Raw genomic sequence first — 26010 nt, 5'->3', positions numbered from 1 at the left:
AGTAAGTGTTTGGATTATATAATTTCATTACAGTGAGGTGATTTAACTGAGATTGAGTCAAGGGTTAAGATAAACCATCTAAAACTGTATCTGTACACACACGCACACACGCACACACACACACACACACACACACACACACACACACGCATGCACGCAGGCAGGCACACACACGCACACACACACACACACGCACGCGCACACACACACACACACACACACACACATATGCATTATTCTGTGATGATGAGATATTTCTGCAAAAGGACACAATCTTAGATGTATTGAAATTTCAAACCAGCTAACCAGATAAATTTGTTTGTTACACTCCAATTTCTACATATTAATGTGTAACTGTTTGTTGTATATTACAGTAAATAGGCTACAAAAGTTTTTACTTCAAATCAGACAGAAGAATGAATCAAACTCTTCTTTACCACAATGTCCTGCCATGGCGAATAGTTGGTCTATGATAGAATTGTAATAGTTTGGCTTATACTTATAAATTGTATTAATTTATAAAACAAAAACACTATTGTTTTTCATTTGTTTAAAAAGAACATGTTTTATGTGAACTGTTTCGCCTTAAAAAGTAGCTATATTTAGTTATATATAGGCCTAGCCTAATGAAATTGTGTCGTTGTAGTATAATATTTAAATGTAATAAACATTTAAATAGCCATTTTTACACTCCTGGAAAAAAACAAATAATAACACTTAACTTATTTGCTGTGATTGACGCTGACCACAGTGGCCTTGTTTTTGGGATGCACACAGAAAAGGTCAGTTTTGGGGTGAGTAACAAGTAAATCTTTAACTTCTCTTTTCTAGAGGTGCCTATGTGTACATGGACAAGGGCAGCTCCAAATATCTACAGAGCAACAGAGATGGTAGGAGCACAAACAGAGGGACTGTGGGAACACAAGAACTACTGGAAACATCTCACTCATTAACATATGCAGTGTAAGTACTCTTGCCCCTCTTGTGAAGAAGAAGAATTATAATTTAGCTTTTTAAAAAGGAGTAATAAAAAAAAAAAAAAAAAATAATAATAATAAAATTATAATTGAATTAAATATAAATTAGATAATGTTGTTTCTTAAATTTTAACTTTTGAAACATAGCTAGGACTAAAGTACAGCTTTATACATAATTTGTATATATTTACATTTACATTTATTCATTTAGCAGACGCTTTTATCCAAAGCGACTTACAAATGAGGACAGTGGAACCATATATATATATATATATATATATATATATATATATATATATATATATATATGTATATATATATATATATATATATATATATATATGGTTAACGTGTACAGCCGAATGTACTGACAGAGTTTATGGTAAACAAAAAGGTACTTTAATGTAATTTCTGTTGAAAATCGTGTTTTTTGTATTCTTATATATTTGTAATTACACAGTTGTAATGATGTTGCAATTAATTGCATGTAATGTACTTAAAGTAAAACTTTTACATTTGACATGATTACAAAGTGCACTTTCTAAAAGTTTACTTAAAGGGATACTCCACCCCAAAATGATAATTTTGTCATGAATCACTTACCCCCATGTCGTTCCAAACCCGTAAAAGCTTCATTCATCTTCAGAACACAATTTAAGATACTTTGGATGAAAATAGGGAGGCTTGAGACTGTCCCATAGAGTGCCAAGAAAAATACACTGTCAAGGTCTAGAAAAGTATGAAAAGCATTACGCTCTTCTGTGTCAGTCGCGCTGTTTTCTTTCAAATCAAAGCGTAAATATATGTAGAAAACGTATCCTTGTGGTGCGACTGACACAGAAGAGCACGAGCTGCCTACGTCAGTTCATATTCTCCAAAACGGTGTGGCGAGAGAAACAGAGGAGACTGTTGACAAAGGAATTGTTGAATAAAGTTGTTATTTTTGTTTCATTTGCATATTTTGGGGTGGAGAAACGCTTTAAGTTACACATGTCATGAAAATGGCATTTTATTCTTAAATATGTTATCTGTATCTTTTTTTTCAAATATACTTTGAATATTATTTAGCACACTTTTTTCATAAACGGACTGCTTCAGCTGAGACAAAAAAATAGATTTATTTAGTTAACGTGTTTATTATTTTCCCTTACAGTAATCAACCGGAAGGTTTTTATTTTTATCTTGGAGAACACATTCATCCAGCCGGCGACATGGCGATAGCAGCGCTGGAGTTGATGGGTTTCTTTTTTGGCCTCTTTGGCATGCTCGGGACCTTTGTAGCCACTCTCCTGCCATATTGGGCAAGGTCCGCACACGTCGGTTCCAACATCGTGACGGCGGTAGAGAGCATGAAAGGGCTGTGGATGGAGTGTGTCTACCAGAGCACTGGAGTCTTCCAGTGTGAGACCTACAACACGCTTCTGGGGCTCACCACTGATCTACAAGCAGCCAGAGCCATGATGGTCATCTCCTCCATCATTTCCGTCATGGCCTGCGCGGTATCCACTGTCGGCATGCAGTGCACTGTCTGCATAGATGGCTCTGCAGTCAAGAGCAAGGTGGCTGGGGTAGGTGGTTTCCTTTTCCTCCTGGCAGGGCTCTTGTCATTGATCCCCGTGTCTTGGAATACCCACGAGGTGGTGCAGACCTTCAACATGCAGAACATGCCGCCCACGCTAAAGTTTGAGATAGGTGACTGCCTATATGTGGGCTTGGCTTCCTCACTATCATCCATGCTAGGTGGAGGGCTCTTGAGTGCATCATGTTGTGACGATTTTGATGGTAGCAGGGGAACCAAAAGACATTACCCCTACCCTGACCGCACCGGACCACGTGGACCGTCCCATTTGATGTCCTACCATCCAGCCACGCTAAATTCAACCACAAGCCCCAACCTTGCCAACAAGAACCAGACCCTTAACAGCCATATAAGCATTGGTACCCACTCCAGCATGCCAGCTCAGGACTCCAGGAAATCGGCTCGGCAGAACACAGCAGCTGGGTATGACGCCACAGGCTACGTTTGAGGATTTGTATTAGTCGTTCTATACCATTTTTTTCTAAAAACACCAGGACTGTTGAAAGACTCTTTCACATATTAAGCGAGATGTTGAATTAAGGTGCAAGAGGAATGGACACACTGCCAGAGAAAGAGCAAATGTGTTGGATTGAATAGAATATGAGTAGCTTTTGGTTTCTTTTGTCAACAGACATTGTTGTTCAAAAATTCTAACTAAACATCAAAATGGCTTTCACTATAGATCGACAGAATAAATATGAAAGGCTAATATTTGACATTGACTTTTCATCTGCTCTGTGATAATGTTAACCTTGTTAAGTGCACTTAAAATTTTGAACTGTTTTTGTATTCACACATAGTATTTTGCAATGTAATTGTTTTTTATTAACATTGTTTTAATTTTTTTTAATTACTGTAATCTTTAATTTGTTATTGAATTTATATGCACTCAGTTTGAACACTAAATGATCATATTCACTTTCTGAATAAAGATTTGAGTTGTTCATTAGCCTTCTATTTTTGTTCTACTCCACAGACACAGTAAACATCTCAGAAAGGCTAGCAGCTAAAAACACTGTCTTCCTCCCTCCCTGGGAAGCACCATCATAAATAAGCAATGATCTGGTTAATTATCCAAGCATCTTTATATTTTACAGTAAAAATGTAGAAGGGTGTGTTTTGATCAATTAAGATGACAGAGACTTCTGGAATTCTTTGTAGTTGTGAGTTCCAAGAAAAGCATGCTGGTCTCTGGCAGTTTTTAACCGAGGTCTGGGGACCCATCAGGAGCCTGCCAGTGAGTGAGAAAAATACATACATTTGAAAATAGTAAATAAACAAGACAATCCCTAAAGCTAAGAAGCGGAAAATATAATAGTGAGAAAACATGTAACAGAAAAATATTTTTCAATTAATATTTTATAAAATTTTCAGTGTGTTAAGGGGAAGGCTTTTACAAAAGAAACAAGTTTAGCTCACACAAGAATGATCACATTTCCGTGGCATTTAAAATATACAAATGAATAATCATTTTAAATCTTTTAGCTCTTTTAGTTAAAACTTTTAGTTCAAATTAAATGTGTGTGAAGGAAATTAAAAATCTTGGATCCTGTAAATTGTCACCATTTTTTTTTCTTCAGGTGTTCATTTTAAATGGTCCAGCATTATGTCATATTTATTTTTCAAATGACAAATGTCAATTGTACACTAAGAAAAGTAAAAAAAGAAAAAAGAAAAGTTGTAAAAAGTATGTAGTGTTTTACTAGGAAATACTACATTTAAAAAAAATCACGTTTAATATAGTGACATTTTTTGTAACTAATTGTGAATTTTACTACCAATTTTGAAAAGAATATAATTACATAATTTTTTTTCAAAGTAATAGCTAGTAATAAAATCATAAATAATATACTGCATTCATAATGAATGCATGTCAAATAGCATGAAAGTTATTTTTTTCTGCTCATGTGCATCATAATACAAAATAAAGAACTGAATGTTGAATGGAATTTTGGGATTGCTTTTTATGAATGTGGGTGCCAGCAGTGATTTCATTAGGGTGGGCTGAGCTCATGATTGAATGGTAGTCCTTGCTAATCCTACTCAAGCATTTGTACACACAACAAATTGGTACATTTTGATTCACTAAGAACCCCAAAATTTCCTTGTAGACTTTCTGTGCAGGCAACCACATTCAAAGCAATATGTTGTGTGTAACTTGTTTATGTTGAGGTGACCTTATCATTTAAACAAATGATTTACAGTGAAGGCACTTGAAGCACTCCAGCTGAAACTCGACTGCATTGATTTTAACTTCATTTTAATGTGTAACTAGGTGGGAAAGACATCACATTGAAATGTAATTGGTGGTCCTGTACACATAGGGTTCATTGACTTTGAGCACAACCTTGTTTATATATCAGAAAAGCAGAGGTTAAACTTACAGACAAGCAAACAGCAGAGCTAGTTTACAGCGTTGCTGTACTGCTGCTGGCGATTGTAGAATCATCCTGGAATGTCTTTTAGAACAATAATGAAATAATAATAATAATAATTATATATATATATATATATATATATATATATATATATATATATATATATATATATATATATATATATATATATATATATATATATATATGCCTACACACTGTACACACTGTACATTCATGGCTCAGGACATGACGTCTACCAAGCGGTTTTGTCATCTTGTATTCAGTAATGCAGTAATGGAGAAATGGTGACATCTGGTGGTGAATAGAAGAATTAAAATTATCTTGAAATGCTTGTTTTGGGAACTCTGTCAGAAATTTTATTTCGAAATAATTAGCATATGAAACTAATCATTTACAATATTATTTACAAAATATCAAATACAGCTAGGCAGGTTTCTCATTGCAGGATGTTTCGTTCTTTTTTTTGAGAATAGTTACAAATTACTTTTTAGGCAGCAGCACTACTTTGTAAAAGAAAAAGTCATATATGTCTGACAGATCAAAATAACTGTTTGCTGCATTCTCGTTTTAGCAAAAAACTATTTTGCTGCTCATTGTGTTTCTGCAACTTAAAATAAACATGTCATATGTAGTTCTACTGCCACTTTATGTCGGAGAGAACAGAGAAGTAATGCGCATGGAGCAGAAAGGGCTCGAATGATGAATGTTTGACTCTACATATAGGATATAGCACTGAAAGATCATGACAACCGAAGACTAAATGCTTGTGGTGTGTAGAGATCTGTTGTTTTGATGTGCTATTCACTTTAAACTGTAGAAATGGTGTAATGTCCTGCGGCCCGGCAAATTGAATTTAATGCCCTATGCTTGTTATGGGAGATAATAATGCACAACTTTTGTAATCTCTTTCTCTTATCAGAGAATGTAATGAAAGCTTGGCCCTTGCGTGGGCCACTCAGCAAACGATACAGAATGGGCTGTGTGTCATCTTTCTGAAACCTCGAAAAGAGAGAAACCAGCGATGTCAGTGGACTCATGTTCTTTACACACTCATAGACACACAAGACGGAGAGAGAAATGAATGTTTGCCTAGAATATATATGTTTAGAAATATATTAATTGGTGTCAATACGATATATTTTTTAAACAAATGAATACATTTTATTTTCTAATGATGCTATCAATTGATCAAAAGTGACAGTAAAGGCTTATGCCATTACAAAAGATTTCCATTTCAAACTAATGCAGTTCATCAAAGAAAAATATTAGGCAGCACAACTGTAAGAAGAAATGTTTCTTGAGCACCAAATCAGCATATTAGACAGATCATGTGACACTGAAGACTGGAATAATGATGCTGACAACTCAGCTTTGCCACCACAGTACTGGAATAATATTACCATTTACCTTTATTTTTATAAAAAAGGAGCTTTGATGGCACTAATAAACTAGTTTAAAAAGCTTATGGACCCCAAACATTTGAAGAATATTGTATATGATATGACATAACATGATATGATACAAACCAACTTTTACTTATTGTGCTATATTATATAATATTATATTATACAGATATCATACTAATGCGTTATTTCTTTCATAGACATTTTGTAACATTTCTAAAGCAGTCATGTTGCTGTTATCCACACTTACATTAGATGGCTCTCCTCTCTGGAAGATAATAAATCGTGGAATATTCCCTATACTTTCTTCAGCCTCTCCTTTGTTCTCTATCTCTTCATCTGAAATTTCCTCCATCCTTCCACTTGCAGTAACAGGCTCACCGTGGCCTTGGGCAGAAGCTGCACTTAGTGTGCCAGTGGACTGGTTTAATGTCACTTTCATAGGTATAACGCATTTTTCTTGAGACTGAGGTTGGTTGACAGTGTCAGACAAAGGGCTTGGTTCCCAGTCTTTGTTTGGGCTGGAATCATGGACTGTGAGTTTGTGATTTGGTCTGTTTTAAGGCTTGGTGATTTACACTGGATGTCAGTGAAATTTTTGTTTCAGATAAGCCTCTGAAATATCAGCAAAAATGTTTTTGTAGTCTTCAGGAAAGTCTTTATAGAAATGGTCCATTGCGCTGGTGAATGTAGCCCCCTGCTGGCTGACTGGTGACTCTTCCTCTGTGGATAGAAAAGAGCAAGGTTTCAAACAGGAACGAAAACTGCCTGAAGGTAAAACTACTTAGTATTACTGTTTTCGCTGAACCTCTATGGTAAAGGGCAGTGAGGAAGCTGTAGAGGTCACTGCTTTGAAAAAGAGCCTTTTCAATATCCATCTCCCCACGGGAAAGTGGCTGACTGCTTGAGAAACACTGTGGTCTGGTCAGCAGCTCTGCACGTGCTGATATTTTGTCCCGGATGGACTGCAGACGCTCTATGAATCTCATCTAGATCATCGACGCCTGCTCCCGCAACATGTGTTTCACTCCTGCGACTTTCGTGTCCACTCCTTTAAACATTCTAATATTGTATATAACTTTGTTGCATCAGGAAGCTTTTAAAATATTTTAATATTTTTTAAAGAGCGTTTGCCCTGTTTACTTTCACTTTCAATTTCGCGATCAAACATAAAGGAAGCACATCTTACAAGATCAGATATTTTTCAGTGAGCTCAGGATCTGTTGAGCAGCAAACACTATTTGACTGAAGTGCTTGTATTGAAACTTTTTGCATTCTACCCATGATAAAACTTTCATGGACATTTACATGAACTGTTTCCTTCTGGTGGAATGACCTGCCCAACTCAATCCAAACAGCAGAGTCCTTAATATTTTCAAGAAACGGCTGAAAACACATTTCTTTCATCTTCATTTGACCTTCTAACTCTAGCACTCTCTATTCTAATGCTACTTCTAATTGTATCTGCTTTTTAAAATTAATAAAAAACTTGACCCGCTAATATTATCACTCTCTATTTTATTTCTATTCTAACTTGTTTTATTTATAAAAAATAAAGCCCCCCAAGGCTAGCATTTTCTATTATTTCTACTTATTTTTTATTTTATTTATTATAAATTATGACCTTCTAACACTGGCATTATTTATTATTTTTCTATTCTATTGACTTTTTATTTTATTTAAAAATGACCATCTAACACTAGCATTCCCTATTCTTTTTCTATTCTTTATTATAAAAACAAAAAAATTATAATATTATATTATAAAAATTATAAAAACTAAATAAGCAAGCAAGCAAACAAACAAACAAAAAAACAAGAACCTTGCTACTGTTAGGCGGAGCCCTGCCCTTGTCCCCACCCTCTACTGTCATCTTTCTGGAAAACTAAAATATGGTCACCCTATTATATGCCACTGAAGCAATAAGTCTTTCTGTGCCAGAATGCGGTCATCGTTTAATATGAAAGTAGTTTCAGATCCAAATCAAACATTAAACCATCAAAAACATCTTTCAATCCTCCATTACCGGTTCATGTTTACACTATGACCTCACTTCCTGTTTCAGCAGGAAGGACGCATCGACTAAAATGATCATGGGAGCTGTAATTTAAATCAATAGACAAATTAGGCTTCTCACTGGCTTCTCCACAGTTACCGGACCTGAACCCAATCGAGATGGTTTAGGGGTGAACTGGACTGCAGACTGAAGGCAAAAGGGCCAGCAAGTGCTAAGCATCTCTCGAGGAACTCCTTCAAGACTGTTGGAAGACCATTTCAGGTGACTACCTATTGAAGCTCATCAAGAGAATGTCAAGAGTGTGCAAAGCAGTAATCAAAGCAAAAGGTGGCTACTTTGAAGAACCTAGAATATGACATATTTTCAGTTGTTTCAAACTTTTTTTGTTATGTATATAATTCCATATATAATTCCACATGTGTCAATTAATTCATAGCCTTCAGTGTGAATCTACAATTTTCAGTCATGAAAATAAATAAAACTCTTTGAGTGAGAAGGTGTGTCCAAACTTTGGTCTGTACTGTATATATATATATATATATATATATATATATATATACACACACACACACACACTCACACACACACATACATACATTATATATATATATATATATATATATATATATATATATATATATATTAACTCCATAGAAACCTGTACATTATGTAGCCATCCCATTTCGTGAAAATGTAAGTAATTTGATAAAAACTCTTTGAATGGTCTCGTATAACAGATTTGTCCCTTACAGCTTCATATTTCCCATTGTGCGGAGGCTTCCGGTTATCATAGGAAGTGTAGTTTGAAAGGATTATGGGAAATGTAGTTGAAACCTGGGGAAAAGACAATACAGTCCTCTCCAAAGAAGTATTATTCATCAATACTCGATTATTATTGATAATTGTGTACAATAACTTTCAATCATGAGGGGAAATATAAATGAGGAAAATGAATCAATGCACATTTTTAAAATGCAGGGGCATGATCATGTATTTTTTTAATGCAAATAACCCCCAAATAGTGATCCTTTTGTAAGGGACTCATTAATATTGTGATACTAGTATAATATTTATATGACATTTTTCAAAAAAGTGATCTTTATTATTTGGTTTTAGGTTAACTTTATTTTAAGGTTTTAGGTTTAATTTAATAATCACTGTTAATCTCCTCATTTCCACAGATGCAGAATGAAACTGTAACCACGTCACATACAGTGACTGTTAATTTCTTATGTTTACTTTTCAAAGATCCCTTTGTGGCCTTCTGGACCCCAGTTTGAAAACTCTTGCTATAGACTCTTGTGTTTATGCAGCTAACTATATGAAAGGCTCTGCATTTTAGACAAAAAAAAAAAAAACACTCATGGGGCCCTTAATAAAGTTTTTGTATGCTTTAGCTTACATTATGGCCATTTTTGTCTCCAAACTATAGCTAAATAATCTTCCATTCTCAGTTACAAGCCAAAGTCAAGGCAAACAATGAATGCACATATGGGGCATCACCGCTAACTCATGCAAAAAGACCACAATAGTTCAGCTCTGAGCATCCGGTTGAATCATCAGGACGTCATCAGGTTAGGTGATAATGATTCTGAGGTGTATTATCGCGGTGGCGCCGCTGCTGGTTTGGGCTGCACACACACACACACATACACACAGGCTGTGATTGACACAGTGAAGGGGTGGGGACGCAGGGTGGGGTCAGCAGCAGGGAGAGGCGGAGGAGAGACTCACAGCTCGAGCCCAACCCTGAAACACGGCAACAAACACACACTGAAAGACGACTGGGGCGACGGAAAGAGGGTTTATTTCTCGACGCCGGGGATATGTTTTCTGTGATCCGCCGAGGCAACGAGCGCACCTTTCTCTTCTAATACTGAGGTGGAAACACTGCCATCGAGCTCACTGTTATTCAAATATCACCCGCCCGATCCGATCGACCCCCCTCCACTCCACCCCTTCACCGCCGCTTAGATACCGAGATGCACACGGAGACTCGGAACAAAAAAGTAAGTCCGTTTATGGTTCGCTATCGACTCATTTGGCAGCGCAGCCGGTTGCCTTTGACGGCTGTCGCTGTCCGATTTCCATTCTGTAGGACTCCGCCTGAGTTCCTCATCTATGAGAGTGTCACCCGGTTTCGGTTTGCTCGCCGCTAACCGTAATGAGCCGATAATATCTGAGCTGCTGGGTGATTACTTCACTCCTGTGCTTGCGGCTCTGAGCCCGTGCTTATCCGAAAGCCTCCTAACGATATCGTTGGTGCATTTGAAATACTTGTGCAACTTGTGACAAAGTCGGTGTGTGGCACATCTGTCAGAGCCGTCGCTTATCTGCAGTGCTGTTTTAAAGCGGAGAGGGCAGGAAGGAAGCGCGCCGAATGCAGCTCGCTGGAGAGACACCATCTTATCTGCTTTCTTAAAGGGACAGCAGCCTTGTATTTGAATGGGATGGAGAAATTCTCTTATGTTGTTGCTGCCCAGTGATGCTGTCTGCTATTGCCTTTTTTCAAACCATCTTTCAGTTGTTACGAGCTAAAATATCAATGTGTTGTTGGCAGTGCACTGTTTAACATGAGACTGCAGCTTGTTTAGGACTGGAGGCTACTGAAAACTGTCATGAACATCCCATGATGCCAAGGAAGAAGGGGGTCACAGTTGTAGTGTATTTGAAACTGTATTGGTTTTTGCTGCACAGAAGTATGTACTAGAACTTTTAAATGGGTTACACTGATATCGAGAGACAGCTGCATGTGTATATGTATGGTCAGCTTGTCACTGTCACAAAATAAGACCTAACAGGATGATCAGTGTGAACACAGCATATAGCAAAGGGGTCTTCAATCTGAAGGGGATATTTTGTAATTTGTTTTGTCAGTTGGTTGTATTTCATAAAGATTTACAGAATGAACTGTCAGTTATACGACAAAGGCCCAGACAACACTTATTATTCAGAAACATAGATATTCATAAGGAATGGACCGAGTGTGTAATCCACACACACACACACACACACACACACAGGTGCTTCTCAATAAATTAGAATGTCGCTGAAAAGTTTATATATTTCAATAATTCAACTCAAATTGTGAAACTTGTGTATTAAATAAATCCAATGCAAACAGACTGAAGTAGTTTAGGTCTTTGGTTCTTTTAATTGTGATGATTTTGGCTTATCACCACTGATTTGCGCAGCTTGTCAGTTACCAATGACTCCGTGTAGTAACAGCTGCTCTATGTGAAGTCACACACCTGATGGTATTTACCGCTGATTAGATAACCGGCTTTACTGACGAGATGCACATTAATCATTGGCCGATATCAAAGTCCTTTTAGGCAAGTCGTGCCACTCGGCCGCCATCTTGGCAACGCCTCCCGGCAGCTATTTCAGACTAACAAGACCAGGGTCCTACCTAAATGAGTGGGCAGAGAGTCAGAACTGCACTTTTCACTGGACATAAAAACTGCGTGTATAGAAACGGCAGTAAAATATGATGAAAATCGCAGAAAAAGTTTGATGACTTTGCATCAAAATAAGGTTTAAAACGCCTTTTTCCCCATTAGATACTATGCATGCGCAAGGGTTCCTCAACTGCGCATACATCAGTGGAACCAGACGATAGGCTTAAATGTTTCCCGCCTTGACTGTTAAAAGCAGAAGATTGGCTTTCCAGCTGGAGGGGCGGGACATGTGCATACAGCTGCCATCTTTGCCATTACGGCTTTTCCTTATATAGTTGTATTGAGGATTGAGGAAATGGGATGTCTCTCATAAATTGTCTCTGCCGATATATATCAGCGCTCTAATTTTGGCTCACATTTTACAAAAACCCACCAAGTCACTATCTCAATAAATTATAATACTTCGTAAGACCAATAATATATATATTTTTTTTTGTGAATTGTCGGTCTTTTGGAAAGTATGTTCATTTACTGTACATTTACTCAATATTTGGTAGGGGCTCCTTTTGCTATAATTCAGTGTGGCATGGAGGTGATCAGTATGCTGCACTGCTGAGGTGGTATGGAAGGCCAGGTTTCTTTGACAGTGGCCTTCAGCTCATCTGCATTGTTTGGTCTCTTGTTTTTCATCTTCCTTTGGACAATACCTCTTATATTTTCTCTGGGGTTCAGGTCTGGTGAGTTTGCTGGCCATTCAAGCACACCAACAGCATGGTAATTTAACCAACTTCTGGTGCTTTTGGCAGTGTGGGCAGGTGCCAAATCCTGCTGGAAATTGAAATCGGCATCTTCACAAAGCTGGTCAGCAGAAGGAAGCATGAAGTGCTCCAAAATTTCTTGGTAAATGCGTGCAGTGACTTTGGTTTTCAAAAAACACAATGGACCAACACCAGCAGATGACATTGCACCCCAAATCATCACAGACTGTGGAAAAACTTAATACTGGAATTCAAGCAACTTGGTCTATGAGCTTCTCCACCCTTTCCTTCTGACTCTAGGACCTTGGTTTACAAATGAAATACAAAACTTGCTCTCATCTGAAAAGAGGACTTTGGACCAATGGGTCCAGTTCTTCTCCTTAGCCCAGGTAAGATGCCTCTGACGTTATCTATTGGCGTTTTTCACTACACAGTACCAGCTCGACTCGACTCGCCTTTGTTTGGTTTTCCACTGTGTAAAAGTTGTACCTGTACCTGCTTCCAGGTACTTTTTTTCGTATGACCTCCAGCAAGGTTCTGAACGAGTTGAGGCGATACTAAAATGTGACTTGAAACCTTAAGCAGACTGCTGATTGGTCAGAGAGAACTGTCACTATTCACTGCGTCATCATTGCATGCACCAGACGGAGTATCTTGAATAACCCCGCCAGCAGTGTTTCGTTTTGCTGCCCTCAGCCTCCAGAAACAACGTTTGTCTTCTAGCTGTGAGAAACAGTCACATCTACAGGATCAAAAACAGCATAGACTCGATTTCCTCCATTGTCCTGTGTGTGTGGGTAGCGGGTGTGTGTCGCATAGAAGATTACATCAAGACAGTTTCCTGCGGCGTCCCTATGATGACCAGGTACTATTGTGGAGGTACTATCTGCAATGGAAAATGGAGCGAAAAGTGAGCCGAGTCGAGTTGAGCTGATACTAGTAATTAGTGCTGGGCGGTTTGAACAAAAATTATATCATGTTCTTTTTCGAAATTATGCCGGTTTTCCTATTTATAACGATTTGTAACGATTTGTTTTGTAAAAAGCGCTATACAAATAAACTTGAATTGAATATTTATGACACTTTTTTTTTTTTTTCATGCGTAATTAGGTGTACAATCCTTTTTCTGCTGGTTGATATTCCAAGACGCGCTTTTAGCCCGACAGCACTTGCATAAAATGGTTGTTTGGTTGACGTTGGATTTTTGGAAACCAAAAACCCTCCAAACAACAGACCAGGCTCCTCTTTTTGGCAGAAGTTCTTCTTTATCATGTTCTACTAGTTCTGCAGCATCCATCTTCCCTGTAACGCCTGTTTCACACATACTCTGTCTGCAGTGCATATGCAGTCTGAAGCACGGACTCATTGTGCTTTCACACAGGACACGTTTGCAGTCCGCTACTGATCCACATCAGTTTAGTCCACAAACACAACATTTGTTCATTGTTTTGATTTCATATCATATAAAAAAAAAATTATATATATGTATGTATATAATCTTCTTTTTTTTAGCATTGTGAGTCTTTTATCACAGAACAGTAACAATCTTTCATAGTTATAGACATTAGTTTAAACTCAATAAATATAAACAAATATAAATGCATTATTCATGCATTTTATTTCTATGTTTGTATAATAAGCTGCTCAAGCAAGCGGCAAAACATTTAAACACAATAATTTGCCTACTTGTTAAAATATTTAAAATTAAAACACCACAGACAGAAACAGTCTTGTGACTTTTGCATTTAAATCTTTATCACAAGCAATCCCACGGGTCTTAATGAACTTTGTTTTTCTGCCTCCATAAAAGTGAATACCATATTTTTCGGACTATAAGTCGCACCGTAGTATAAGTCGCATCAGTCCAAAACTACGTCATGATGAGGAAAAAAATATATATAAGTTGCACTGGACTATTCATTTTGGTAAATTTCTCTCGGTTCATGTCAAATTAATTTTGATAAGTCGCACCTGACTATAAGTCACAGGACCAGCAAAACTATGAAAAAAAGTGTGAAAAAAAAAAAAAAAGATATTTCTTTATACCCCATACAACCTCATTTCACTCACATTAAATTCAATGTGATGTCTAACGTGACTGAGGTCTGTTGCATCTTTAAGTCTACATTACCTCTGTAGAGCTACCTGTTAGACCTAATCAATGTAATTTTATACCACCTTTACCTTTAATATGGCATATTCTGCACCTGAAATCATTCTTGGGAGCAGAGTCTCCTGCATGAGTTGTTATTGACCGAGTCAGGGAGGTGAGTGGACTGAGGCATTATCATTGGAGGAACAGAGAGTGCTCTGGGTGTGCCAGACAGCTGGTAATCATTAACATCTATGGACAAACTTTGATCAAAGTGGTTAAACACTCAGCTATCCACAGTGGGTATCAGCTTTTGGGTTTTATCAGGGTGACATCGCTTCAGGAGGGTGTTATAGGTTGAGGCATCCATTGGCAGTCTAATCAAGCCAACTAGCTGGGGGTGATGTAAAGTGCATCTGTTTTTAGGAGTTGAGACAGTTAGGGACTGCCACTGTCCTTGAGCACAGTTATTTTTAGGAGAAGGGTGCAGTCGGCCCTGGGTGTGACTGAGGTTGTGTTTTTGCAGGGTGGCAGTGGTGCACGCCTAGCAGTTCCTCTCACTCCCTTTCTTAAATCGCCTCTCGTGTTATTGACTGCACTTCAGCGTTACACCCTTAACCTGTCCTAAAGCTTAGCTCCAAATGTTCAACACAAATAAGTCTGTGTTCTGTTTTGTATAAGCTTGATTCTATATCATTTGAAGTAGGACACTTCCTCATTAGATGTTTGAGGTAAGTCGACAATATGGTGTAATGCCTCAACATAGCATGCATTTTTGACTATTGTCCCTCTTAAAAGCCCATTATTTTCACTCTATTCTCAAGAATTTTAACCACATTATGAAGTTATGAAGAGAGGCTAGTTATAGGACCTTGTGCCACTGACACCTTCAGTTTAGGCCTTATTCTGAATACAGAGTGTGAACACAGATAAAGGTGGGACACTCCAGCTTGTCATTTATGATCCACTAATACAAGGTCATAAAAGACTCTCACACTTAGTCAGGTGTTAAATCCTTTTATATTATTACACCCTACGGCCCTTGGGTCAACATTACACCTGTAGATCTGAAGTTTTTCTTGTTGTTTATTGGACAGTTTTGGGAATCAAACTTCATTAATTTACTACTACTGGCAGGGGACCAGTCGTGTCTCACTGTCACTTATTTTAAAGAAATTTTGAGCATATACATCTATTCTTTCAACTTATTCCATTAGATAGCATGCACAACCAAATACTTGTCCAGTGTCTGCGCTATTTCTCTCCAGAAGTTCTGAGCAATAAAATATGCCTTTTATTTAAATCAATGCGGGCATTTATTGTTGTTGCATTAACAATATTTTGTTGTTGTTGTGCTGTCTCCTCCATTTCTTCTCTGACTGTAAAACAGCTGGCTGGGCAACTTGTTGGCCACTTTGTAATTAGTTTCTAATTAGAAATAAAATGTCTAATTAATCTATCTATAATTAGTTCAGAAAAACAATTAAGTGTGCCTAATGGCAAAATTTGCACCTTTCCCAGTGTATGCATACAAATTTTACTGGATTCGGTTTAATTTTCCATTTTAATTTTTCTTGACTCTTTTTTTAATAGTTAAATTAAAGTTTATTAATCAGAAAGCATGTCTAATTAATTAAAACCATGAAACTTATACGTTATTGCATCAATGTAATAAAAGTCTAACGAACATTACGTTTAGTACCCTATGAAATGTTTTATTTTTACTCACCATATTTTTTAATGTTACCAAATTATGTTTTAGAATGTCTAATTATTTGAATGCATAAGACAGCTTAATTGATTGCTTTTTTTTTCTTAAAATAGCCTTGTGATTTTATTCAATTGTTTTTACCTTTCGGAAATTCCGTGTTGTGTATTTCGTGACATTCCACGTTAAATTGTGAATTCAGTTTTTATGACCGGATTCCGTGATTTCATCTTCTGTTTTCCACATCGGAGGGTATGCCCGAAGCATTTAACAAATGTCCTCCCATCTCATAGGTTTCTTTAGTACACTTCATTTCCTTTCAGAACACTGAACTTGGATGCGGTGGATTGGGGGAAAGGAATCACGATTAGCTTAACATAGTGATGTCTGTCAGCTATCGGCGATGGACGATGACATTGTCTATCCGCCCAACCCTAAATGCATACCTTTGCATTAAATGCATTAAAAACAAAGGATATTTTGGGTTTAATTGACAAGCTTCAAACAGATGCATTCAAATTTTTGTACGTTTTAGCATTTAACATATCGCATGCGTCTGAACAGCATTAATAAGAAGAAGCAAAATTATTTGCCATGCTGAGGGGTTTTATAAGGGTTTCAAGCCTTTTTTATATTCTTGAGTAAAGGAAATTGTATATATTCTCAAGGAAATTACAAATGAATCAGTCCTCTATGCCATCTGTAGATATGACAGTTCACTAAATGAAATAATCCAGGCCTAGCTTGAGCTCAGAAAAATGACAATTTTAGGACCATTGACTTCAATATAACCATCTGCCCCTTCATTCCGTTCTGTTTCTTGTCATCTTGGTTTCTGTTAAGTTTATATTTTATACTAATATCCCCCCATTTTTAGCTCACTGACTGAGCACACAGTACTGAAAGGCCATCAGTATTAAGTTAGTGAGCTAAGTTGACAAATTTAAGGTTATGTTTTTGGCCATCCACTTTTAACACTGCTTTGAAGCAGTAACTCACAACCCTTTTTACACCCGTAATGTGACATATTTCCAAGTTAAACAGGACTTTGATAGGATCCTGAAAAGTGGTGAATCATGAAAAATTTAAAATAAGAGGGTTTGGTTGCATCATTTTAGAGATGGAAAAAGATTACTTTTGAAAGAGTTTCTTTTCAATAATACAGTTTTATTTCACCATATCAACATATTATTTCATAATATCCTACACAGTGATAAAGGCTATTAGGGCTGTAGTACTCCAGTCCGGTCTTGGACTCGAGACATTTTTCTGTCGTCTCGGACTTGTCTCGGACTCGTTGCATTTGTACTCAGACTTGTCTCGGACTTGGTCATAGGACTCACCAAATGTTCTCGTTGGTCTCGACCGAGGGCAGCGAATAACGTCACGCCGCTTTCTCCTTTTTTCCAAAGCACTCCTTAGCCTGCCCTCTACGCCTGCGCTCCAGTGGAGTCTGCTGTTGCTAGGCAACCATGACCCGCTCTCCTTGCAAACACAGAAGTTTCAGCAAAAAATAAATGGATTTCCAGCACTAAAAATACATCGCAGTAGCTCTGCTAATAAATTAATTGAAAAAAAATGGCTATCCTTGTAAAGCTACTGTCTTGGCTTAGTTTTAAATTTTGTTACGGGAAAGGATGTGCATGAGCAGCGGTGCACTTGCTGCTTCTGAAAGGTTTAGATGTTTCTAATAAAATTTTCTACCTGTTAGATTGTGTTTTATTTACATATACACCTAGATAGCCTTAAAGTTAACCTTTACAATAATGAAATACTTATTATGTTGTACAGTATAGGTGTTGCAAGACTACTGATTTCTACTAGTCGATTTTTTATATAAAAAATACTTGAGTTGTTTATGCTATTGTAAATGAAAAAACATTAAATCATTTTTTTAATCAATAAACACTTATTAATTCATAGCCTTATGCAACAATTACATATGTAAATTGTCAAAACTTTACAATTATGAAATTACATATTACAATTTTCATGTAACTGCCAGTATTTGTATCTGTAACAATCAGAAAAATGTTTGTATCTGTATTCGGGTACAACGTCTTACAGTTACTTGATTAGACCGTTATGCCTATCTTTTTTTTTCATAGTTATCATTTAACAAGTATGCCGTGTTAAACTAAAATAATTATTAATTTCTAAAATAATATTTATCATGCAAGCAGAGAGATGTCATGACAAACATTTAGTGATCATTTGAACAAGACTGAATCCATTCAATGCCCACATTTTCATTACGCAGAACTCTTTAAGCAAGTCTTTTTTTGAACTTCACTTATCAAATGTGCATGTGCCGTGCAAACCAGCAAACGATAAAGATGCAAGCATGTAGGACAAGTAGAAAATGCTTCCGTGTCTTAGCTGATTATAAGCCTTCTCTCGAGAGAGAACTGATTTGATTTTTGAGAGACTGAGACACGTTTGATTGGTGAGCGTGCTGTGCTTATTCCATTCATTCGTGTCATATCGTAGCCTAAGGTTTAAATCATTGCGTTTTAAATGTATATAAATAAAATAACATTTATGATGTATTATTACAGTTGAAATTACTCTGGCAAAGCTCTGATTTCTGAGAGCTGCATGGAGAAGCAGCAGAAATGCTCTGTTTGATTTGTGCTCTTTTCACTCATAAAGTTTACATTCATTCTCTTCACACTCATGACTTTAGAGGTCTGTGTATAATATTGCACTGAACCCATGACTTAACTGTTATCTAGCAAACACCAAACTGTGCCAGCCTCAGCCGAGTATTCAGGCAGAATTATTCCTTGTCCGTTATTTATTGAAGCCATTATCCGTGCCATTCCGAATAAAGTATTCTGCCTCGGACACACCCCTAATTATTACATATTTAAATTGTACATGCAACATATATAAGGTCATAGAAACTAACAGCTCCATAATTAGCTCCAATATTGTAAATGACTTAAAATTCACGTCATACTTGCAAACTCTTCGTATGCATTATGGTTAATGCATGCTCGTGTAGTCGATTGACTACATAATTAATGATTTCGCTGTAATTATGTGCAAATGCTAGGGATGGGCGATATGGCCTAAAAAAATTATCACGATAATTTCAGGTATTTATTGCTATATAAATGACGATAAATTATTTTCTTCTGTAAAATATCAGATTATGTTATGTTTAAGTTGTGTTCCAGTGACTGTGCTCAAAAATATCACACAAAAACAATTACACAATATTCAAATTAATTACAAGTTTAAAATGTAAACCAATTCTGTATTTATTTATACTGTCATGGTGCAAAAAATAGTGCAAAAAGCAAAAGTAACAATCACCAACCATGTCTTCAGTTGTGTTTCAAAATTACAACAGAGTACAACTGCAAATAAATCCTGATAAAGTAACAAACATGTTAAAGTAACCTGATAAAGTAAAGAAGTTCAGTGTGAAACAAAACAGTCAATGACACACTCTTAGAATGTAAATATAATACGTAAATGGAGCATGCATGCCCAGTAGAGACAAAAGTATCCCTTCTAGCCTTCACCGCGCGCATTTGTCATATCCCGATCTTTGCATGTGTGTGTGCGCTGTGCCATTGGCCCTCCAGGATCTAGTTTGGAGACCCCTTTCCTACAGAGTTGTTACTTTGCACATGCTTTTTGATCATTACAAATAATAATGTAAAATTATTTTCTTTGAATAGGAGATATGCTGTCTCTCGCATCACCTATATTATCAGTAGTTAAGTAGGCTATTTGGTCTTGAAGAGGATCCTTTTTTTTCTCTCGGACTCGGTCTTGACTTGGACTCTAACTTCTTTGGACTCGGTCTTGACTCGGTCTCGATTAGTCCTGGTCTTGGACTTGACTTGGACTCGACAAAGCTGGACTTGACTACAGCTCTAAAGGCTATGTCGATTAACACTGCCATATAAATGTATTTTACTATAGTGAAAATACCTGAGAAGGCTTGAAGAAATTTAAATAACCATATATTTTCAAAGTTGTGTGTTCAGTCTTCTGTTTATTGAGCTACAGCATAGGGATTTCCTGGAATGATGTGCATTACCTTTCTTCTGCAGGGCATAATTGGAGTTTCAGCACAAGAGAGCACTCTAGGCAGCAATCCATTGCATCAGGCTTTAAATTAGGCAATTTTTCACCCCCCCCCCCCTCAAAGCATCCTTGGTGTATATGACTTTCTTATTTCAGACAAATCCAATCTGAGTTATATTTAAAATGATCCTTTGCTCTTTTAAGTGTTAGAATGGCAGTAGGCGGGTGTTTTTTTTTCAAAAAGTCCAAAAGTAGTCAATTAAAGCCTGTGTATCCGCAATAAAATGTGCGACTGGTTACGAATTACAAGCACAAACTGAGGATTTGTAAAGAAGAATTGGGTTTGTTTGTCTGCATGTATGACTGGAAGATGTTGATGAGCTGCAGGGGATCATCATTGGACTTGCACTTGTAAGTGCAGCTGGACTTGAAGGCCCGTATCTGATCGAGATTTAATCTTTGGGCTCATCATTTGTGGTCTGCTACACTGGATCGGTGACTTTGGTATTTGCGTGCATTTGTCAAAAGGGACTGATTACCGGAGGTATACCTATGCTTAAATGACTGTGAGAGACCATGAAAATCTTTTTCAACGTGAAGGATAAGGGGATTCTTTCAGCTTTGCACAAAACTATTACAATGATGATGTTGTTGTTGATTTCTGGGAATGTTACTTTTAGTCCTGGTTCACAAGATGTACCAACCTCATATTCTACTCTGGCAGATTTTCAAATCAGATTTGGGTTAGTCTTCGTTCATTTAAATGTACAAAGTTTACTTCCTAAAATGGACACGGTGCATATATGGATAAAGAATACCAATACTGATGTTTTGGTAATCTCTAAAACCTGTTTTAAAAGTTTAATCACAGATAATGCTATTAATATTGAGGGATGTAATGCTTTTGGAATTGATCAGCCAAAAAGAGGGGTCAGTTAGTGGTTTGTTTTAAAATAGGTATGCGGCAATTAGGGTTGGGCCGATAGATGATGGCAGACAGATATCAAGATCATATAGAATTATATACTGTTGCAATTAGACTTTTATATACTAAAACGTAACATTTACTTAACTAACCAATACATCAGTATTGGTATTCTTTATCCATGCAACAGGCTAACACTAGCTAGTGGCTCGGTAGAATGCGTTATTTGTTTCATGCTTCAGGCACACCCCTAACCCCACCCTGCCCCCTTATGTCATCGTCCATCATGATGTTTTACTGTAGACATCGATGCCAATGCCAATTTGGCAGACATCACCCAATTCTAGCGGCAACTCTGTCTAATCAATATCTAAACAATTTGAATTACTGACAGTCGATATAGTATTTTCAAAGACTTTAGCTCTTACTGTTGAGGGTTGTTAGAGACCTCCATCAGCAACAAAGGAATCTTTTAATCTTTAACATATTCTCTGTCTAAGTTAAATTTGAAGGAAATTGATTTAGTTGGAGATCTAAATTGGAACTGGTTACAGTCTTTGTCTGCTGAAATTTAACTGTTTTGTGATGCCTTTAATATTTAGCCATTAGTAAATACTTCAACCAGGATAAACTTATGAGCTAGAGAAATCATCACTTCTCAAACTAATTTTTACTAATGCACCTTAGATATTCAGAAGCATCTGTTTACGAACTTGATATTGGTGATCATTGTGCTGTTGCAATAGTTAAAAATGCTAAATTACCTAAGACCAAACCTTGTTTAATTATAATGTGGAGTATGTCATGATTTAGTGAACAAAGTTTTGTTCATGAGCTTGCTTAGCTTGACTGGGAGAAGATTTTGTTGATTCCGGACACTGAGTGTGTGTTATTGTTGTTTCAGACATTGTCTCATCATTATCATTAATAAACATGTGCCTTTCAAAAAATATTGTGTAAAGGGTCGCGATAACCCCAGTTTGCTTCATGAGCGTGATGTCACTTGGGCTAGAGCAAGACATTCCAATCTTCAGTCCGATTGGCTTTATTTTAGACAATCACGTAACAGATGTACAACGATGACAAGGAAAGCCAAATCTGATTACTTTTTAAATGAAACAACTTGTAATCTAAACAAACCTAAGAAATTCTGGAAACATACTGACTCTATTTCAGGTGCAAAAAAGACTTCCGTTGTACATAATGAACAATACCATAAAAATCATTGTAATACTTTTGCGCAAAGCTAATTTGGGTAAAGAATCCATTTATGTTGAAAAAGACAGGGCAATGTATAAACATATTGAGGAACATAATAATACAACTTCATTGAGTTATGCATATAAATCACTACACATCAGTTTAGATTTTGATGGTCACTCACAGTCATTTAAGCACAGGTATACCTCACGTTATATGCAAATACCAAGGTCTAATTGTCTAAAGAGGGTAGAAGAGTATTTGCTAGTATCATAGCATGTTTGTATATGACAGCGTGAATAAAATGTACAAAATTATTTGCCAGCTTCAGTACTGCATTGCTCCTCTAGATCCATGGAAAGGCAGGGACTATAGATCGATGAACTTGAACAGTGAATGTACACCTGAAGTCAGATTCCAAACAAATCCAGCCTGGAACCTCCAGGCCATGGCCCACTTAACCACACTCTTCCCAAATACAGAATAGCAAGACAACTCTTACCATGCTGTATTTCACCTCCTCAAAGCAGCAATTTAAAGCAGACCAGGGTTCATGTAGGTCACCGATCCAGTGTTGCAGACCACAAGTGACAAGCCCAAAGATTTAATCTCGATCAAATATGGGCCATCTAGTCCAGTTGCATTTACAAATGACAAAGTCCAAGGATCCCGTGGAGCTCATCCACGTCTTCCAGTCATAGATGCAGACAAACAAAACCCAGTTGCATTTACCCTTTAAAAAAAGATGAAAGATGAAAGCGTAAAATGGAAGAAAAAATCACTAATCAAACAGACAGGACAGACGACATACTACTGTAGATGCTGAACTTTTTTAATAAACTGCTTTCTATTCATAAGATAAAAAAGCTTTCAAACTTCAAGATCTAAATAAGTCAGCTGGTCCCGACAAATTAGAACCACTTTTTTTTTTTTAATTAGCTGCAGATTACATTGCTGCCCCTTTGACATATTGTCTCTCACTAAGTTTAAATGAATTGCCAAATATATGGAAGTCTGCCTTTGTTGTCCCATTGTTAAAAGGAGGAGATTCTTCCGAATAACTATAGGCCAGTTTTGAAACTTTGTACTTTGTCTAATGTTTTTGAATCTCTTATTAGAGAGCAGTTGAATTCATATCATACGGAACATGATATTGCCTGTTTTTTGGAAACAACAGAGTACAACCACAGCTCCAACTAGGGTCATAATTGTATATATTATTGAGGTGCTTGATAAAGGTCATTATTGTGTATCACTTTTTATCGATCTGTCCATCGATCTGGCTTTCGATACCATTTGAAGTTTGGTTCTAAAGCTACTTAGTGGGTAAAACACAATTTGTGCAAATGGAAGGCCATTCTTTTGCACCATTGCAGATTATGAGGGGTGTTCTTCAGGGATCTGTTTTGGGGCCTTTAGTTTCGGGGGAGTGCTATTGATGTTGTGCAACACAGGCTTTGTGGCCTAAAACAGACTTTGAATGGGACTAAAACTAAAGTTATTTTCGAGATCAAAGAAACAAGTGGCAAATCAACTGTCACTCAAAATCTGACAGGGTACTATAATTGATATAGTGACAGAATATAAATATCTGAGTTTAATGCTTGATGGCTCCTTATCTTTTAAATCCCATATTAATCAACTAAGGACAAAACTTAAGTTAAAGATTGGGTTCTATTACAGAAATCAACCCTGGTTTTCATGTGAGGCAAGAAGAAGATTGGTTTCTGCCAAATTTATACCAGTCCTTGATTATGGAGACATTCTGTATAAATCAGCATTTTCAAGCTTTTAGGTTGCTCTGATTTATATTAAATTATAATGTTAGTACCCATCACTTTGATTTGATTAATAGAGTGGGTTGGACGTCATTACCAACATGCAGACGTAATCACTGATATACATGTTTATCTATTAATCCATCTTGGGTTTACTGCCTCCATATCTTTGTTCCCTCACCCAGCTAAAGCTCTTGGAGCGTATTCTTTGCACTCACAGGACTTGTACATACTTTCAGTTCCATTTGCACAAAATGTACTTGGAAAATAAGCTTTTCAGTTTGCAGCGCACAATGATTGGAACTTTTTACAACACAACTTGAAGTTGCAGACCTTGCAGATTTATATTTTTATTTTATTTAAAAAAAAGATTTCTTACCAAAACTTTGCTACAGGAGTTGTTTATTAACAGTTTTATTATAGATGGGTGTGCTTTATTTGACTATTTTTGGACTGCTGAAAAAAACCTGCCTGCTGCCATTGTAAAGCTTGGAAGAGCAAGAACCATTTTTAATATAACTCCGATTTGTCTGAAAGAAAAGTAATATATACCTAGGATGCCTTGAGGGTGAGTAAAACGGGCTAAATAAAGTTTTTGGGTAACCCTTTAAACTAACCCTTTAATAATGTAGAATTTTATTTATGTAAAGGATAATGTACATCCAGCCGGTTGTTATCTCAGAATAAACCCTGACAGGGTGATCAGGCATTGGTCTTGTATCAGCCTGTAGGGGTTTATTCTGAGATAACAATCGGCTGGATGTACATTATTCCTTTTATTACATGGCAAAAATTATTTGTTTTTACCATATATGTCGAAATTAATGCTGAAGTCTTCTATTGTTACGCGCGGTGGTTAATTGTTTTCAGTCACAAGATGGTGCCAGACAGACAGTCAATGATCGTGGAGCGATTTGTTAAGCATATTGTTAAGTAGTATCAGTCAAGATAACTCATAGCACCGGGATGAGCAGTGTGTTATTCAATTTTCACAGTTGTTATCTGGGAATAACATACCACTGAATGGCGCGATTAACCAATCATAATCAAGTATTCCACAGAGCCGTGTAATAAGCAACAGTTAAACATGGATGTTCACTTTCAGAAGTGTTGTGATGCTTTCTTTCTGAAACATACGTATGTTGGTTGTATTATTTAAAAAAAATATATTTTAATTCAATTTAAATTGATTTTAGAAACATAAATATCGTATCAAATATTGCATTTTTATATTGCAAGCTATTTTGCATTGCAAATATTGCACACTATCGTTTCATATTACATTTTTCTTCAGAATTGCACATTCCTTTTCTCTAATTATATATTTTTTGGGTTATTACAAATGCAATGAAAAAACAGATGGCGGTAATCTGTAATCTGGAAGTACCAAAAATGAAAGTATTGGTATCATATTAATTTTGGAAGAATTGGTATTGGTGCAATCCCTTGAATTAAATAAGCCACATTTTCATTTCATGTTGATGTAAAATAAAAATGAGATTACGTTCAGCAATAGCATAGAGAATGTGCTGGTCTATTTTTGGTGGTGCTTTGTTTTTTTTGTTTTTTCTAAGAGTTTATATATGTTGCTGAGGGCAGAAGAAACAAATGTACCTCAGATACAATCAAGGTCTTTTCCTACTTTGAGAGCTGCCGGAGGAGGATTCGGTTGTCCGAGAGAGCAGAGGAAGTGAGGCACCAGTGTACTGACTGGAGGGAAAATGGGACT

The 26010-nt window shown here is 36.7% G+C and overlaps 3 protein-coding genes across 3 annotated transcripts in view; 2 read left to right on the top strand and 1 right to left on the bottom strand.

Annotated features, from left to right (window-relative positions):
• The first annotated feature begins 850 nt into the window (after positions 1–850).
• On the top strand, positions 851–3035 carry LOC113038132 (claudin-14-like). The gene is made up of 2 exons (XM_026195335.1): positions 851–963; positions 2131–3035. The coding sequence occupies exon 2, from the start codon at positions 2189–2191 to the stop codon at positions 3002–3004; it is 816 nt and encodes a 271-aa protein (XP_026051120.1). The 5' UTR covers positions 851–963; positions 2131–2188; the 3' UTR covers positions 3005–3035.
• A 3764-nt stretch (positions 3036–6799) lies between these two features.
• Positions 6800–7508, bottom strand: LOC113039155 (RNA-binding protein 41-like). The gene is made up of 2 exons (XM_026197053.1): positions 7167–7508; positions 6800–7081 (listed from the first exon to the last, which is right to left on the bottom strand). The coding sequence occupies exons 1-2, from the start codon at positions 7345–7347 to the stop codon at positions 6945–6947; spliced, it is 318 nt and encodes a 105-aa protein (XP_026052838.1). The 5' UTR covers positions 7348–7508; the 3' UTR covers positions 6800–6944.
• Positions 7509–10045: 2537 nt separating this feature from the next.
• The window catches only part of LOC113038131 (Krueppel-like factor 8), a 50764-nt gene continuing 34799 nt past the window's right edge, over positions 10046–26010 (top strand). Inside the window, exon 1 of the mRNA XM_026195332.1 lies at positions 10046–10384. Within this exon, the coding sequence (XP_026051117.1) occupies positions 10358–10384 (27 nt within the window). The 5' untranslated portion in view covers positions 10046–10357. The remainder of the gene's footprint in view (positions 10385–26010) is intronic.

This window comes from Carassius auratus, chromosome 21 (assembly GCF_003368295.1).
Source record: "Carassius auratus strain Wakin chromosome 21, ASM336829v1, whole genome shotgun sequence".
NCBI classification, from domain to species: domain Eukaryota; kingdom Metazoa; phylum Chordata; class Actinopteri; order Cypriniformes; family Cyprinidae; genus Carassius; species Carassius auratus.
The sequence above is the reverse complement of the archived record's forward strand: the minus strand, read 5'-3'. Positions and strand labels throughout refer to the sequence as shown.